Source organism: Manis pentadactyla, chromosome X, assembly GCF_030020395.1.
Source record: "Manis pentadactyla isolate mManPen7 chromosome X, mManPen7.hap1, whole genome shotgun sequence".
In the NCBI taxonomy this organism is placed as follows: Eukaryota; Metazoa; Chordata; class Mammalia; order Pholidota; family Manidae; genus Manis; species Manis pentadactyla.
Window position 1 is genome coordinate 127,280,985 of NC_080038.1, and position 18,509 is coordinate 127,299,493.

Consider the following 18,509-nt stretch of genomic DNA (forward strand, 5'->3'; position numbering starts at 1 on the left):
AAATGGGGACAATAAAGTCCACAAGACCAGATAGCAGTTAAGGTTCAAATGAAATAGATATATGTGAAAGCAGGAGCCTATCTGAAAAACTGTCTCTGCTTTAAATCTGAATGAGAAGTCTTACAGGCCTGGATTTGATCCCAAGCCACTATATCCTGGAGTGGGAAGACTAGATGAACCTTTTCCTGGTAAGAAAAACATGAAGAGGGCAGAGAAAGGAAGAGATGAAGGTGATCTGGCACTAACAGAATACCTACTGATAGCTGACACTGACTTGGCTCATCAGGCTAGTACTCCTCAGCTCTTACCCTACGCTCCTCGTCCTCTCTCTGTTACTCATCTTGCTGTATGAAGGGAAACTATTCTTTGGTGGACAAAAAAGGGGAGGGCCTGAAATCATGAGTGCCTTTATTGTAGAAAGGGGTTTTTGGAACTCCAAGGATGGCATCTAAGACAGCATATATGAGACGTATACAGCCCAACTAAAGACAGATAATAAGATGTTGTCTATATGTTATGGCATAGGTATATAAACCTGCCCATTTTTACAAAAAATGTAAAGAAACCCAGCCCATGTACATTTGGACAAAGAACTGTCCAACTCCAAACACAGGATTATGGGCTTAAATAAGTGAGGCTAAAAAAATCTATTGAGTTCAACAATTTAAAATGCATTGAGTTAGGCAGTAAAGTGACTGGCAGAACCTTTCCTTGAATAAAACAAAGTGATGACTTGACTGTGTTGAATTTCTTAATTCATTTGGTGTTGCAAAATTTAATTAATATTGCTTAATATGGTCTGAAATTGCCTATACATCGGCAATTCCCAGCCAACAGATTTGTAGTTGGGCCACTTTCTGCCTAAGGGACAAGTCATATACATTATTCTTTTTCATACATTATTTATAATTTGTAATTTATTTAAAAGTTATTCAATTCCCTACATATGCCAGTATGGTGACTAAGGACACAACTGAATGCTTAACTTGTTTAAACATGTACTACAATACACGTTATCATTTTGATAAAAAGTAGTAATTTTCAGTTATGAGGAATATTTACAAGGTATCAAATCTAGAACAAACAGTAATACACCAAATAATTCAAGAAACCAACCTTGGTAATACAGATGTCTATTTTATTAAAAAAGTTACAAACAGGTGGATTGCAGGGTCATCTTACAAAATGACAAGAATGAAGTCTATTGGAAAAACTTTACTTTTACAAATCTTTATAGGTTATTGTTCAATATTTGTACTTGTTACTTGAGATTTTTACCTTTCATTGATAAAGTTACAGTACATCAGATCCATAACAGGTTACATGATTTGATTTGATTTTTGCAGAGCCCTACTGCAGTGATTTGAACAACTCCTAAACAGATGCCATAGTAAAGACAAGAAGATATATATTGCATTTAATATTAATTTATTATCCTAATAAGCAACTTGACATGCAATCTATGGAGGAAGCTAAAATAACTTTTGGTCCCTTTTCTTAAAATGTGCTGGAGAAACCACCTTTAAATCACTTTTCCCCTGATTCCTGTGATCCTAAGTAAATTCAAGTTAAATTTGCTGCTGAGGTCAATGAGAGAGAAAAAAAACTATCCCTAGGAAAGAAATGATGTATTAAAAAAAAATTCATGTGCAGAAAGTTGAAATCATCATGATTTGATTCCCTTAAGAATTTTACACAGCTAATAAAGATGAACCACGTTCACTTAACTTACTTTGAACTGTTTGGTTTTAAGTTTGGTATTAAAGTGCAAACTTAAATTAGGTACTTATTTCAAGAGGTTTATAAATAAGGAACACTATTTCAATTGCCTCCACCCTTAAAATCTCACCATGAAATTCAAAAATCTAAGATGAAGAGTTCACTTTGAGGGAATCTGATCAGGAATCAAATTACAACACGATTTAAAAAAAGGAAATCAAAGTTTAATCAATTTCTACACAATAATTAATGGTCATGCTGACCAATAAATCACATGAATGTAGATATCACTTTATTTGAACATCACACACAATATAAATTTAAAATTGCCACACCCTTCCATAAACCATCACTGCATATATTAGAGCTTTCCTTGACAAAGTTATTGAGCTATTATTATAGATCAAAAGTATAGTTTTGGTTGTTTTGTTTTATTTAGAAGCATGTTCAAATGACTAAAGCTGGGCTCCTAAAATTGAGAACTTTGGTGCAGTAGGTGAGCTGCAGTTACTAACTTCTGCAAATTAAAAGCACACAACTAAAACCAAATACAAACCTAACAAAATACTGTCAAACTTACAAAGTTTTAAAGTCACTGCTAGAAAAAGCGCTAGTTGTCCTGTTGTTAAAACTGAACCAGAAGATTACTCTTTATAAGTTTCCTTTCTGTTTTTATACCTGTGTTACTGTTAAAATGTTCAAGTATTCAGACAAAATGTGCTGATTAGGTAAACAACACGGAAGGCAATGGCTATTAGAAGCACATTTGGGAAAAAAAAAGCCCAGAGACTCGACGCTATCCTCTCTCCTGTTAACACAGATTTTTGTCTCTACTACGAACATGCTTCTTGAGAAATAACTAAAAAGCAATTTGATAGTGCAAGAAAACTTTAACAAATATTGCTTTAAACTATTACTCAGAAAGACAAATATTAAGAACTAGAAAGTATATATGATTTTATTTGAATTCAATTTTACATGTGCAGAAGTCTACTAGATGTCAATTACAAGCCTGCCAGGCAAAGCTGAGCTATCTCTGTTTAGGTATACAATTAATTTACCATGGATACAATATCCCTTTTCAAAGGCATTGCTAAGTAGGTCATAACTAAATTTAGAACTTCACAGAAAGGAAAATGTTACTGCTGCAATTCTATGCTGTAAATGAGATTAACACATGTGAAAACCTAATGGAATCAAATGTTCAACTCCTGCGCTAAATGCTCTACAGTCAATTTCAAATATCAGTTTTAACTTTCAGAGCATGTTAATTACAAAAACACATCACAAACTGCACTTGAAGAAAAGGGATATTCCAACCATAAAGGTAAATTGTGATCTTTAGTTTCTTTTTACAACACTGCCACACGTAAACAAAGTCTGAAACTATTAACCAACCATTTAAAGAAGAAAGATTTTACAAATAGAATGAAGCACTGGTGCGAGGTAATATACAGAAGTAACCATTTGTTTAAGGCTCAATTTTTTTCTCCATTATAACTTTCTCTTAAAAGGCATTGAGTAGGTAATACTGAGTTTGAGTATTTAATAAATACAAGTTGAGAAACTGATTAAAGAAAGCAATCAAAATATTAAAAACTAATTCTTGCATATTAGCCATCAAAAAGAACTTAGAAAGCTACAAAAGACTGACTGATAAAGAACAGATTTTAAACATATGGTAAACGTGCTAAGCATTCCTGTTTAAGGTCGATGGATCTTGAAAGCCAAAGACCTTACGCACTTAATAAGATGTATGGCAACATGCTGTAATAGAGACAGGTTTACCAAGGCTCAGTTCTGCAACCCAGGTTGTAAAGTTCTCCAAAGCAGCATCTGTGCAAATTTCCTCTGAGTTTTATCTGCAATTGAGATAAAAATGTCATCAAAACGTAGAAATGTAGACTATAGCTTAAATTGAGAACACTGACAACAAACCTAGATGCACATGGAAGTGGTACCAGACTAACTTAAGGTGGAATTTCACTGCATTCCCCGTGTAAGTTAAAAAGTAATTTTATGTGGTCCAAAAACATCACGCAAATTAGAAACACTGTAATGATGCACTGAATATAATTAATACTGTGTGTGACTTCTCTGGTTTATTTTTTAGAATATGGTTATACGTTATACTTACATTACACTTTATACAATACTAAAAATGCTCTTACTGGTTTAAAAGATGGTACAGTATAAAAGTGACAAATGTTACTTGAACTTTGAATTTATCTCTTATGAGCTGACGGTATGCAAAACTTTTTCAAAATTTAGCTGTTTTGAAGACTTTAAAATAAGAAAATGTAATTCAATCAGGGTCCAGGTATTGAGCACTTACTAGGTGCCCTGACTTGTGTTGGACGCTAAGTGACAACAGTATTTCACATTTCCCACTCTAGTCTGCCCTTTGGGAACATCCCCCCAACCACAGGAACTTCTCTTATGATTGGGAATTCTCAAGCCTCTGCTTTTACAGTTGATAGACTTCTGCCCGTCTCATGAATATCAGGGAGGAAAAAATCTATCATTCAGACTTGAACTTTGCTGGATCACCAGAGCTTCTAAAGGGAGTAGAATTATATTTGTTTTTTAGTGTAAAAAATAAAAATTGTTAAATAAAGCCAGAAACAAAAAATATAATAACAATGAAAGAATGTCAGGTAAAACCAATTTAAGATCATCTAAGGGCTCTACCAATGTTTATACATGCATAATTTCAATTTCATTTGACAGCTACACTTCTATTAGTGTTCAAAGAGCCTGAGGGAACTCTTTAGTAGCAGCTATATCATAAAAACGATTACTTTTAAAGAATATCTCCCTACCCATTATTCAAATTTGCCACCTAAACACATTAGGAAAAATAGAACAAAAGTCTGCTTCTTTAGAAATTGTTACAGAATCATTTTTTGCTAGTCAAAATTAAGTATTTTTTGCATTAAAGCAAATTGCTAATTAGGACACAGGTTATTTAGGCTTGGGCAAAGTGCAGTTTCCTTATCATTAAAAAAAGGTAAGAATTCTTTCCTCACAGGGTTGTAAATATCCTGTAAGGTAGTATGTGAAAGTACCCTATAAAGTATGCAAATGTCAGGTTTTTTTCATTTCTCAACTATGTCATAAATTTCTAGAAGACCAGGAGTATGTCTTTGATATCCAGACTAAAGATCTTTGTATGTTTTTTAGCCTAATTTGAATTTTTCTATCTATGTGAACACAATAAAATTTCATTATATATGCAATTTGTGGTGAAAACTTTTAATTCAGACAAGGTTTCCTCAATTTATTTGAATTAATAAGTATTTTCAAAATAAGTTATAAAAAGTTTGGGATTTCAAATATTCTTTGAATAGCTACACTTCTTGTAAATAGTGAAGAGTGGTAATATTTGATGATTTCATAGATCAGGAATTCTCTGAAATCAAACTGAAGAATAGTAATTATTTATTTCTTGCCAAAATTAGCATTAGGAATATAAACCAGCTTATTAACCATAATCTACATTAAGTAAAAGGTGATATAAGCATTATTTCTCACCCTCTAAAAACCTGGTTAACATGATCCATCCACGTTCTGCAGGATGACAATACTCCAGTAAAATCAAGAGACATAGATTAATCCCAGGTCAGATTCAACAATATTAGTATGAGGCATATCATTAAACCAGGTATTAATACCAACTACTTTTCAGGAAAGTAATAAATTTAATTCTTTGCAGTAATAAATCCTGAAGCAAAAGTATGCTTTAAGCAAAAAGGATGGTCTCTCTGATTAGAACTTCACGGAATGTGAAATGTAAATGTTACTGCTCTGCACTGTGACAGCAAAATTTTCTTAGTACTAACAACTATCATTCAGCTAAATAAAAATTCCAGATGCTTTAAAGGCAGCTGGTCAAACTCATATACTTTTTAACTCCTGGTATATCACATCCAGACAAATTGCAAAAATACAACTTGCTGTTTGTATACACACAAGTGATCCTTGTCCTCACTCTCAAGTTTCCAGTAAGACACTCAATGAATCCCAATTTTGGAAGCTTCTGATCAAACTCTTGCTTAACTGGTTCCACTTTTCCAGTTTTTTTTTCTAATTATATTTTGTTATGGAAGAGTACCAAAATGAAAATCCCCAACAACTGTCCAAACGTTTTGCTTGGGGTATTATGAAATAGGGTCTTCCAAGTGGGGTAAATTGGTACACGAAAGTACCAAATACAGAAGTGAAAGAACAAAGATGATTATTATGTCAGCATGAAAAAAAAGGGAGATTTTTGATTAAAGACTAGCACATCCTTTCACATGGCTACAGAATGCCTGGTATATTAACAAAGGCTCCTGAAAAGCTTATCAGTTTATCAATGTCCCTTTAGCTTAGCTGGACTTACCCTTTCTAAACGCAATGGTGTTTACTAGCATTCTTTTTAGCAAATATAAATGTGCTTTAATAATTTAATTTTTTTCCCGTTTTTAGACATAATATTCTGGGGATTTTAACGAAATGAATTTCTTAAAAAATGGATTTCCTTTCATTCTTTTCAGTTGGCATTTCCATATACAAATTAAATATTAGTTATATTAGCAAAACACTAGGCTAGAATTTTGTTGATAGAGGTTATGTTTTTGTTAACTATCTTCTGTTTGTCTTTGTATCCTACTTTGCATAATACTCATGAAGCTTATTGAGGGGTGGAACTGGACGACTAGGTCATTAAAAGTGATCACCTGTCATTCATTAAACAGAGCAAAACCTGAACCTATGGTACTGAATCACTGACTCGAAATGGAACCATGATTTAAGAACATGCACCCTAAAAGTTTATGGTGGACCCAGGGTAGAGAGGAAGGGATAAACTATTTTTCTTATGTCCTAGGCCTAAAGTCTCTAAGTTTAAATTAATATGATGTTTAATTCTGAGACCTCAGGCAGTATGACCAGGTCCCCTGATAATAAGCAGCAGTGTGAACCCAATAATCTGATCCCAGCTGCCAGCTTTGAATTAGACAGGTAGGGTACTGCTCCCTGTAACTCTACATTGCTTTTTCTGAATCTAATATTCCTAAGACTGTAGCTAATCAAAGGAATCTGGGTGTATGTTTTAAGTAGGGTAAGTTTTTCCAACAGCTGACAGGACTCAAGCTTTTCTTAGTGGTATTATCTTCTGGATTTTAGAATTCCACTGAGAACTAATTCCACGAGGAGAATCTCCCCTGTAGTATGGCTAGAATATTTCCTTGGTGGCAATTCTCCAACTCCAGGATGCAATTTTTAAAAATTCTACTCATGGTTCACTCTAAGCCAGAGAGGTAATGGAGTAAAACTGAATGGTTCATGTGCATTTCATTCTGCAATAAAAGCCTAATCTTGAGGTTAAAAGGAAGCAATTAAAGAGGAAACAGATATACAGTCATTCTAATCACCAGGCACCTTCACACCCAGAACAGGTCTAACAAGGCACCCATCCACTCTGAACAGTCCCAAACTATTAACCTTCTGGGGGTCAGTGAAGGTCTTAGAAAATTAGGGGGGGAGGTGGCAGAAAAGATAAGGTAACTCTGTTCTCTCCCTTCTGCTCCAGGTTCAATGCAGGTCTTTCTCATACACACAAACCCCAAAGCACGCTCCCCACTCCATTCAGGGCCACAATGCCACAGGCTCCATTTTGGCTCACCATGTGGACTAGATGACAAATGAACATTTGAAATTAGCTATTTTCTCCACTCAAAGTAGAATGCAAATTAGGGCAAGGAAAAAAAAACAGGTATCTATCAAACTAACTTCTGCAACCAAATTCCACCCGTGCTTTACTGATATGATTAATATTTAACTTAGATATGAAAATGCCAGCATTTTGAAGTACACACTGTGATTTAATTTTCATGATATTCCCTTCACACTTGCTAAATCCCCAGCATATCATATCTAACTAAAAGATGGAAAAATGATTAGAAACGAATTCTGATTCTATGCATTTATTTTTTTAAAACCCTGAATATGCTAATCGATTCCAGTATGTTTAGAAATAGGCCAGTTAGACTAAAATGACATTCATAGGTGGCTCAGCCTTTCGGGAGCCTTTGTTAACATCCCGGGCATTCTGCTGCCACATGAAATGATATGCTAGTCTTGAATCAAAAATCTCCCTTTTTCTTTGGGCTGACATATATATAATGAACTGAGGGGGACATAAATAATGATCTTTGTTCTTTCAGTTTGATTCCTGGTGTTTGGTACTCCTAAGCACCATTTACTCTTGCAGGGAGAACCTGTTCCAGCATACATGGAGAAAAATAGAATAACATCTTGCAGGAAGCCTTCAAATCATAGTGAAGCATACCCCTTTTATTCCTGTTTTCTTTTTTTATATATAATTTTCATCAATACTGGACGAAGATATAGGAATCCTTGAGAAATGATTTTTTAAAATTCTATTTGCCAAAAGGTATTTATCAAGCTATCACATTCAAGGGATAACTTTACTGTAATTCCCACCTTTACAGGGAATCAACAATATTTTAGGGCATTATTTTTCTCCTTTTTGGCATTCCCTGTTTGGAAATTACCTCTCCACCTCCTCTGCCCCTCAAATCCTATCCATTTTTCAAGGCCTAACTTCAATGCTACTGTTCCCCAATTCCTCTAAATTAGTGGTTCTTGGCCAGAGGTCATTTTGCCCCCCAGGAGATACTGGGCAATATCTGGAGATATTCTTTTTTTTCATAACTGGGGAGGTGTGGGGTACACTACTGGGAGCACTATAGTAGGTAGAGGCCAGGGACACTGCTAAATATCCTTCAATAGACAGGACAGCCCCCTAAAGCAAAGAGCTGAGAATGTTGAGAAACCTGCTCTAACTGGATGTGGTCTCTCCTTTCCCTGAACCCCCACAGCACTGTGATTTATGTCTTTTATGTTATTATGAGATTAATAAAACACCCATTATTCTCAACAATTTAGTATATCCAAACAGCCGACTGTCAATTATTTACACCAATACAGAGAGAGGAGCTGAGATGTACTTAATAAAAGCAAAACAGGGCTGCAACACTGACCTGGGTTTCTATTACACTGCTGCTGCAGAGTAAAGAAACCCTTGACAGCGCTTGATGGCAGGCTCCTCGGGTCAGTAAGGAAACCAGCCATGAAAGTAGCACATAAAAAACCTGGCCTTGTCTCCAAATGTACACTGAGATTACTGCCAGTGGGAGGATGAGAGATGGGGAAACAATCTTGGGAGCCATGCAGATAAACAGGTGTTGGGCAAGAGACTGGTGACCCAAACTGAACGCTGGTAAGATATAAATGTGAGGAATTTTCAGAAGCAATTCTTAGAGCACAATAAATTTTCTCTTTCAATTAAGAGCAACCAATTTACAACAATCACAGTCCTTCTGACTTACTTGAACCTTATTATTTCTAACTTGGACAAGGTCCTCTTCTAAATGTTAAGGACACACATTTTTTCAAATCACCTTTACTTTATCAAAATTTGATCTTCAGTCTAGATATGAGGCCAAACGACTTCAGAGCTCAGGACTCAAGCTACAAAATTCAGAATCCGTCACCTATTATTTTAGATAAATAGTAAGCAAAGACAACCACAAACTTTACAGGCCTCAGACTACAGATTCCCGTATACATCCATTCAATCTTATTTGATGTCAGAAAAAAATATATAGTGTGCTTTGTTGTAAATGATCTTGGACAGGGAATTCCCTTTATACTTTCAGAAATTCAGCTGATGAGATTTTTTCCCCAAGGCTCACACCTTCAATTGTGTATTCTGCTTACAAAAATGAAAACCAAACAACTACATAGGCAACTTAACCCATAATAAAAAATGAGCAATTATTGGTATTAATGTTTTCTGATTTTTAGTACATTAAAAAAAACATAAACATTGTCTTGAGGTATAAAATTATCTATTCATTTCTGTAAGTAACAAAATGGATTAAAAATAATTTAGATCATGGAAGTCATAAAATGAAATATTAGAAGTAACTCAGAATAAGATTTAAAAACAGCTTTAGAAATTATCCATTTGCCAATATGACTGAGACAATCAGTCCTCCCTACATGTATGAAACCAATTTTATTCAGTTTACTTCCTACAGCTGCCTACATTAATGATGGAAAGAAAACTGGAAGTATTTTGGGGGAGCTGGTTAACTTTTTATAAAGATGATGAAATGAAAACATACATATTTATGTCATTTGCCCAGTTAAAAGTATCAGAGAAATAGAGCATAATGGTAAAGACACAATCACCATACAGAACTTGTTCAAACTTGAGGCTGGCTTATAATTTAAGAGGAGAGATTACACGAACAAGAGCATGGGACTCAATCATCTAACATTCCCTGGTACCTGTCTCAAAAAACTACACTTCAAGTGCGAGAAAACATATGCTGGACTATAGTCTGAAGAACGAGGTTTTAAGGTAACAGATATAGCAAGGTATAAGAAAATAATTGTCTTTTCATCATATTCTAGTATGCTAAAAAACTGATGAGTAAAAGCATTTTGAATAAAGCACTGTTGTCATCCTTCATTTTCAAAGATGACACTACCTGACATGAAATCTTGTCAGAAAAGATAAATTAGGGACGTTAGTCTACTCTCCAGGGATCACATATAAAGCCAAACCTTTGATTAGGAATCATCACTGTGATCTGAAATGCCTGTTGCCATTTGCAACACTGCCTCCTAGACTTGAGGTCAGTCTGAGCTCAGAACAATCAATTCTATTCCTGATATTGTCAGGCTAGCCTGGCATTTGCTGTGGTTTCTCAGTCATCCAGGATATTGGCTGTTTTATCTTATTATCTAAGTATTACTGCCTATCTGCCCAATTACAATGTAGATTAAAAGATCATGATGTGAATAAAATAATTTCATTAAAAATGCTCAGCAAGTTTTATATAACCTTATTTTATCAAAAACTCATTCACTGAAAAACACTGTTATGAAGTTATCACTTCATTCAATGAAAGGTTTGAAGGTTTTGTTACTGTCCTTATTAAACTCCATTATTTATTAAACTGAATAAAAATGTTTGCTGGGCTTGGGTTTGCTCCTTCTAACACATCACAGATGATTTTACCAGATTCTCATCTGGACTATGTATTCATAATGAAGTTAAGGTATGCCGTGGCACTATAATTTGTTTTTATCAGAGGTCACTTAAGTCCGTTAAGTGCAAAGTACAGATGAACTTGATTAAATAATCATCCTGTTAAATCAAGCACTTGGGTGATTAGTAAACTGATGAATTTAATTATAGCAGCTCTCTGGCCCAGGATAGAAAAGTGTAGAAAACACTAAACTAATCATCTTCTGACATTATTATTGGATGCTCTCCTGTGCATTTTGGAAGCTAAATCACCAAAACAGGGAAATAGTATATTATCCTTTAACTTGCCCCACCCCAAAGGAATGTGTCATCAATCAAAGAGAAAGAGAAGAACATTAAGTCACTTTAAAAAATAAATCTGGGTGACAGCATTGCAGGCAGTTTCGTACTGCCTGCCGTTCTTTAGCTTAACTGTATTTTTTTTTCTGCTTTGAATGCTATTTCGTGCTAAGGGAAGTGTTATTTTAAGAACAAAGAAATTTAAGGCAGCACACTGTGTGTTAATATTAACCAGCTTTTTGATACACTTGATCAAAAACACAACACTGTCTGGCTCATAAGGTTCCATTAACAACTAACCTGCTCGGTATGGCCATGATTGAGGTTATCTTTTTTACTGGACAATGCAAGTTGTACAACACTGGTCTTGCTTCTCGGGCAGGGATGAATAGTTCATTTGCCTGACGATCTCAGCAAAAAGTTCATCCACCATTGATTTACTTTTTGCTGACGTCTCCATGAAAGGACAGCCCCATTCTTGAGCCAGAGCTCTGCCTTCTGAAGACATAACCTCTCTTTCTGGTTCCAGATCCACTTTATTTCCTACTAGGATTAGTGGGACTTTTTCATATCTCTTCACTCTGACAATCTGATCTCTCATTGGCTTGATATCCTATTCAAACAATCACAAAGAGAAAAAAATTATGCTGTTGGCATAATCATAACAGAAGTATTACAATAGCACAAGAAGTCATCTCTTAGTGAGTATACAAAGCCGAATCAAAAATAAAACCACACACCCAAGTAGAAAATTGTCATTTTTTCCACTGAGGGAGGAACTAGACAATTTACACAGACCCTACCTGCTGGGTTTCTGTCAAGCATATAAAATGTAGGTTGCACACTAACCTTAAGATTCATTGAATCACTCATTTCCCTCAGTCTATACTGATTTAAAAGGCAAATCCCTAAATATGATGAGTCCATTTGAACAGAAGGATGTCAGGCCATCTCCTTAAACCTGCTGGCTTGTCATCACTCCCTGAAGCACCTGTTATCCTAGCACGGGACTGCAGCATCTATGCATTCCTAGCCATTAGCAAGAGTGCCTGAAAGGACGTGTTTTAGCGGGGAACAAAAACACTGTCCTGCCTAGAAGACCAAAGTTAAAAACAGATTCATACACTTAAATGTTTCATTTTAAATTTAATGGTACACCTTCATCCTGGTAAAATCAAACACCTTAAAATACACTAGAAACTATTGTTAACAGTGAGCAGTTCCTGGAAGGGACAATGCACTGGAGAGTCTGGGAGGGAAGCAGTCATACTTTCTTTGCCTACATTCGGTTTTGCAACTTGAATTTTCTCCCAAGTGTATTATTTTTTCTAAGTAATTACTATTAATTACAAAAGATAAGAGCCTTAGCAATTCTCTGGTAGCATCAACTTTCAGAGGGGCTACTGGCGTAAGACAGTATTATAGATTAAATACTAACATTACAATTTTTAATCTTTCATAGCTTAAAAGGTTTGACTTAAATATAAAACATGTTTAATTTGAATAGTTACAATAAACAGGATATTCACACACAGGATGAAGGAAAAACAGGACTGTGGAAATTCACAAAAACAGTTATTTGATATTTTCAACAATTTTGTTTGACCATTCAGTTTTCTAGGTTAGGTTTGTTTTTCCCTGTGTCCTTACAGAAATACAAGTCAGTGAGAATCCAAACTTATGGCATTTGGGCTTAAGAGTTTAAGTCTCTATTGAAATAATGGCAGTTCTTCACTCTCTATTTATGACTATCACAGAAGTAGATATAATGAAAATCGTACGAAAAATACTTCAAAAGACTTCCAGTTTCAAGAGAGTCAGCTAATAGAATAACAAATCTGAGGATCCTTTGGAAGAAAATGTCAAATAGCACCGTTAGTACTTTGGTACTTTCTGGGGAAAAATGCTTTTATGATACTATTGTTTTGGAATTTAAACCTACATAAAATGAACTTTAATTTGGTCACAATAACTTTGATTACCCAGAATTTACCATCATTAAACGAAAACAAATCCTGAAGTTGCTATATCTGGTTACAGAAAAGTTCGCTATAGTACTTTAATTTAAATACTAAGAGAGGTGAAATTAGCACGTTGTATTGGCTAAAGCACTTAATGTCTCTTAAGTACACAACATTGAGTGCATACCTTTAAATGCAGAAAAAATATCCATTTCCTAAATCAATGAAGGTCAATATAATGGGTCAATATGAGGTTATTTATTTTCAAGGAATAAATAGCAACACTTACTGCTTCTCAAAATAATATTAAACCTTCAGTCTGTCTCCCAGTTAAGGACAGGACAGATTTTTCTGAAGAAAATTAGACCACCTCTAGTTTGACTACCCAGTGGGGTTAGAAATCTGCACTTCTTCAGTGTTCCTAGATCCACATATTTTCTATAAATTTAGTCAATGGTATCAGAAACAACTTAGATCAATTGCAGGATAGTCATTCTAGATTTTTGTTGGTTATTAATTCTAGGTACTAGTCTTTTCAACTAGTAATCTTCTTTCACACGCCTCAAGTAAGAAAATGCCTAGAAGGTAGGTTCACTTCTTCATCTTGCAGCACTAAGATGAGTGAATCTGGTTGAGAAACTTGGGTGAGAACAGAGGAGGGGAACAAGGCAGAAATAAAAGAGTTATCTATGCAAGAGATAATCGGCTCCACGTAATTTTCCTTCCGGCTCCACATAATTTTCCTTCCCGAGGGTTCTACTTACCTGAGATTAGCTGTTAAATGTCGTTTTGTCGAGGATATATACTTGTTGAAATGAACAAGCAACTTCAGAGAGTTCTATTCCAGGCTAAACATACACACACTAACCTGTTTCTTCACTTTTCTTTGACTTAAAAATAACTTTAAAAAAAGTGTTGACGGTTACTTCAGTACTCTCTACAGAAACAATCCGATACTTTCGGTGCCAGGAGTAACCTCAAAAATGTGCCATGTCTAACTTTCAAAAGCAAAACATAGTCATTAACGCACGGTTCAAGCCAACCAGAAGTAAACGGAGGATTACCACACCCCCTTCGAACAAATTACAAGATTTGGTTTGGTTACCTGAAAAGACTGTTGATTAACCAGACTATAAACCAGGATGAAACCTTGGCCGTTTTTGATGTAGAGATCTCTCATGGAGGCAAACTGCTCAGTTCCTGCGGTGTCCAAAATTTCCAGCACGGAGGGGGAAGAGTCCACTTCGATCTCTTTGCGGTAGAAATCTTCAATGGTGGGGTCATATTTCTCAATGAAAGTCCCAGTCACAAACTGCACAGTAAGGGCAGATTTGCCAACCCCTCCGCTCCCTAACACCACTACCTTGTATTCCCTCATGAGTCTCACCTTCACCAACTCCTACCAGAGGGAGGGAAAATAACGCCCCGCTCGCTGCAGCGCGCTCGGGGAGGCGGAAGGTGGGCGGAAATCGGCGAACTGGAGAGGAGAGTGCGGAGAAGCAGAGGGCCAGACGGGGGAAGAAGAGGAAGTTAAAGGAGGGGGAGGGGAAAGAGCGAAGTGTCGAGTGGGTGGGGAAGGGATGGTAATGCCCTTCCTATAGGAACCGAAGCCCCGGTAAGGGGCGTGGGGAGGAGAGCGAGCCCGGAGAAGCCCGGCGAGGGCGGGGAGATGCGACGCGCCCCCCGGAGGGCCGGGGTGGGGGCCGCGGAACCGGGGCCCCCGCGCGCGTCGGAGGAGCCCGCAGCTCGGGGCTGCCCGGCACCCCTCCCCCGCCCTGCACACAAAGGGGCCCAGAGACCCCGCTTCCTGCTCGCGCCGCTGAGCCGGCCCGGCCTGTGGGGCTCCGCTCCAGTCACTGCCTCCGGGCGGGTCTCTGGGCCACGGCTTCTGCGGGCGTCGTCCGGCCTGCGACGGAGGAAAAGGGGCGCACGTCACCGCCCGCCCCGAGCGAGCAGCCCCGCTGCCGCCTGCCTCAGCTCCCACCCGGCCCGGGCTGCTTCGGCCAGCGCCGCCGCTTACCCTGCCGTCCGCACCCGCCCGGCCGCCCGGGAGGATCTGTCACGCCAAGGCCATGGCCAGCGGCCGGCTCCTCGGTCTCTCCGCCGCCCCAGCGCCGCTGCTCGCACAGGGGAGAGGGGCGGGGGCCGTCCGGCTGCGGCGGAGGCCACTCCAGGCGAACTCACCTCTTTTATTTCTCACCCACCCCCCACCCCCCCCAGCGCACACCCGGAAGGGTTTCCCTGACACACTGGCTGAGGTGCCCCAGTTCCCCGAGACGGGACGGGATCACTTCCGGTGGGGAAAGTCCCACCTCTTCGGGGCGAGCCGGGTGGCGCTGGGGCCGCGCCCTGCTGAGCGACACGGCCGGGGACGGTTTCGGGTCGGGGCTACGGCCTTGGCAAACGGCCTCTCGGAGAACCTCCAGCGTCCATCCTTTCCTCGCCCGCCCGTTCCCCCGCGGCTGCTGCTGCTGCTGACAGTCCCACCCCCAAACCCGTTGAAGTCCCTCCGCGTCACGGTGGCCCCCACCCCAGCCTGAGGTCTGATCTCCTCGTCGGCCGGTGCACTGCAGCCAGTAAGAGTCTAACCACCGGGAGAACGCTATACCTCCCTGGACTAGAAGTGGCAGGGAAAATAGAACAGCTAAGAAAGTTCATTCTCTTTGCTGATATTTCTTGCCCTTGATATTTCTTTGCGAAACACGTGCAGACTACCCTTAAGACTTCACTATTGCTCTGATGTCGTAGTGATGTTGTTTTACGTATCTGGCAAATCTGCCTTGACTCCACCAGCAAATGCCTTACTCATTTCTTTCGTCTCACCAGGCTCAAAAACAACAAGATTAGAAATAGACTTCATGGTACTCTAACTCAGCTTTGCCCCTTTTTCATTCCAACTACCGCACAGCAGGAAAGGTAACCAATATTCAGAGAACAGTTGATTGGAAATTGTTTAGGCCTGCAGACTAACTCTTTTAAATTTTCATTATCTGCATGCACAGGAGTTTGCAAGGGTGGCTCTTCCACGTTGAAGTTTGTTTTTACGGCCATCCTTCATACTCTTTGAAATTCAAAAGCAAACGACTGGCATTAAACAGTAAGCTTCTATTTTTAGATAAAATTGTTACTTCTTACATACCTCACTCGGCCAACTTTCTATTTGTAAACTTTGTGTCAGATCCACAGGGCCCCAAGGCCAGAAGGCTAGTTTATATTTTAGGCATGTCACTCCCTTTTTGATTGAAGCATGCATCCAAAAACCTGAGAGACTCAGTGGCCAGTCAAGTTAAATTGCCTCCGAATTCCCTTACTTGCAAGCCCTAATGGCCAGACTGTATAAAAAGAGATTTTAATTGCTAGGCATTAGAAAGCAGACAAATCACAGAAGTGTGAAGTCCTACTGTGTCTCTCCCTGAGTACTCCCCAGTGACACTTACAGTATCCAAAGGACAGTTTAGTTCAATTGCTCCTCGGCCTAGGACTGGTGCAATCTGTCCCGCGAAGTCCCCGGCTCTGGCTCCAGCTGGCCCGAGTCCCGCCTGATATTTGAAGCGCTGCCCTCTACTGGAAGAGGTTTGTTCTATGAGTTATGACCTATGAGTCTCCCCATAGGTCACTGCTCTTTCCACACGTGCTGTTGCCTGATTTGGAGCTCTGTTGCCCATCTCCCTGTCTAGCTGTCTCCAGACTGTCTGGTGGAACCCCGGCCCTGCAAGCCCTGCTTGTGAGTCTGGAAATTCTTCTTCTGATCCAGCAATCAGTGTTGAGGAATCATAGCAAGTTTCTATTCTATTATGAAACTGTCAAAACAGGGAGCTCTTCTTTTTCAGGTCATCCTACCTGCTGGCAACTCTAATATCTGTGAATGTGCTGGCCAAAGTGTTTTGGAGAGTTTTTCGTTTTTCCTCATAGTGGAACATACACCTCCCCTCAGTACTGAGTCCGGTTGGTCACTCGCAGCTACAGAGTTGACAAATGTCACACAGTCTGAAGACCCTTCTAAACTTTCTTGGAAAGGGGATTCATTAGAGCAGAATTTAGGAAAGCAAACAGTTGGAAGTAACTTAAGTGCCCCTCAATGGACGATTTAAAAGAAATAATGTGTGTATGTATCTTCACAAAATGGGATCTATGCAGCTATTAAATAGAGAAAAGTATATTTGTAAATGTTGATACAAAAAGATGGTCAAGATAGTGTAGGGCTGAAAAAAGCAAGATACTTTTAACAAATATGTAGTTGCTTCCATTTATGTAAAGTATGTGGGAATGTGTGTGATACGTAGTTATATGGCCATTAAAATATGAAATAGTCATTCATTATTGGTGAGGAGTATTATGGAAGGACTTCCATATCTCCATAACATTTAAATTTGTAAACAGTGATCAGGTATTTTGGGGAGAAAAGGGAATAAATATATTTTATAATATTTTTAAAGGGGAAAAAAAGAAAGTTGTTGATCATCACTTCCTCAAGAAACAACGCCCTGACTGTCTAGGGGTCAGTGAACAGGTCAGCCCAATTTAAACAAACACCCTCCCACTGCCCATTTTCTCCCCAAACATCTCTATACTTAGAGAAGTATTTTCACATACATTATCTCATTAGACTCCAGTTGTTCACCAGTTTACTTTTATTAGGCGATGAGAGTAGAAAGACCAATTAGAAGGGCATAGCCTAGCAGTTGAGTGTCAAGCGCTCTGAACTGAGGCAGACAGGCATTTAAACTGCAGCTCCCCCACCTCCTAGCTGTGGAACTTCAAACAAGTGATTTCATCTGTCTGAGCCTCTAATGCTTGATCTGTAAAAGGGAGCTAATTATTTAATGTGAGAATTTAATGAAGTATTATATGCAAAATGCTTAGCACAGCACCTTGCCCATTATGAACCTTCAATAATGCTAGCTATTTGGTTTTTATTTAAAAGATTAATAAAGTGCTATTAAAAAATAGTAAACATAGGAAAACAAAACCTAAGACGACCATATACCTCCAAATGGTACAAAAATAATTCAGTTACTATTTCTAAACGTGTTTATTGTTAAAAGCTTCTTGTGTTTCCTTTCAGGGGAAAAAAAGTGATTTATATGTTAGTAGATCTATCAATCCATCTTCTATATATATATTTTAAATTACTACAAAAGTAATCTTACTATACATACCATTCTGTGCCTTGCTTCTTTTCACTTACTGTATCTTGATGATTTCATTTCAGAGCAGAGAGATCTATTTCATGTTTTTTTAATGCCTAAACCATGATTTAGTTAAGCAGTTCCCTATTGGACACTGGTTGCTTCTAGTTCTTTACACAGAACATATTCCACATATATTCTGGCAACCACTCTTAAGAGTGAATTTCCAATAGCTCAGTAATCGAAACAAAGGGTAATCGCATTTAAAATTCTTCTGGTAAATATTGCCAA

The 18,509-nt window shown here is 38.2% G+C and overlaps 1 protein-coding gene across 3 annotated transcripts; it reads right to left on the minus strand.

Moving 5' to 3' along the window:
* Positions 1-1,117: 1,117 nt before the first annotated feature.
* Positions 1,118-16,628, minus strand: RAP2C (RAP2C, member of RAS oncogene family). 3 transcript variants are annotated; one of them, XM_036931196.2, is made up of 5 exons: positions 15,110-15,288; positions 14,477-14,995; positions 14,195-14,355; positions 11,429-11,741; positions 1,118-3,581 (listed from the first exon to the last, which is right to left on the minus strand). In XM_036931196.2, the coding sequence occupies exons 3-4, from the start codon at positions 14,267-14,269 to the stop codon at positions 11,463-11,465; spliced, it is 354 nt and encodes a 117-aa protein (XP_036787091.2). In that variant the 5' UTR covers positions 14,270-14,355; positions 14,477-14,995; positions 15,110-15,288; the 3' UTR covers positions 1,118-3,581; positions 11,429-11,462. The 3 variants fall into 3 exon arrangements, with proteins under 3 accessions (XP_036787091.2, XP_036787090.2, XP_036787089.2); XM_036931195.2 differs by lacking the exon at positions 15,110-15,288 and adding an exon at positions 16,527-16,628 and having other exon boundaries at positions 14,195-14,995; XM_036931194.2 differs by having other exon boundaries at positions 14,195-14,995; positions 15,110-15,290.
* Positions 16,629-18,509: the final 1,881 nt, after the last annotated feature.

What these genes read in the sequence shown, in the direction of transcription:
- RAP2C (XM_036931195.2), bottom strand. Translation starts at nt 14,467, where the DNA reads ATGAGGGAATACAAGGTAGTGGTGTTAGGGAGCGGAGGGGTTGGCAAA. An exon ending in TTAATCAACAGTCTTTTCAG is followed by an intron (nt 11,742 to 14,194) that starts GTAACCAAACCA and finishes TTGTTTGAATAG; the next exon opens with GATATCAAGCCAATGAGAGA.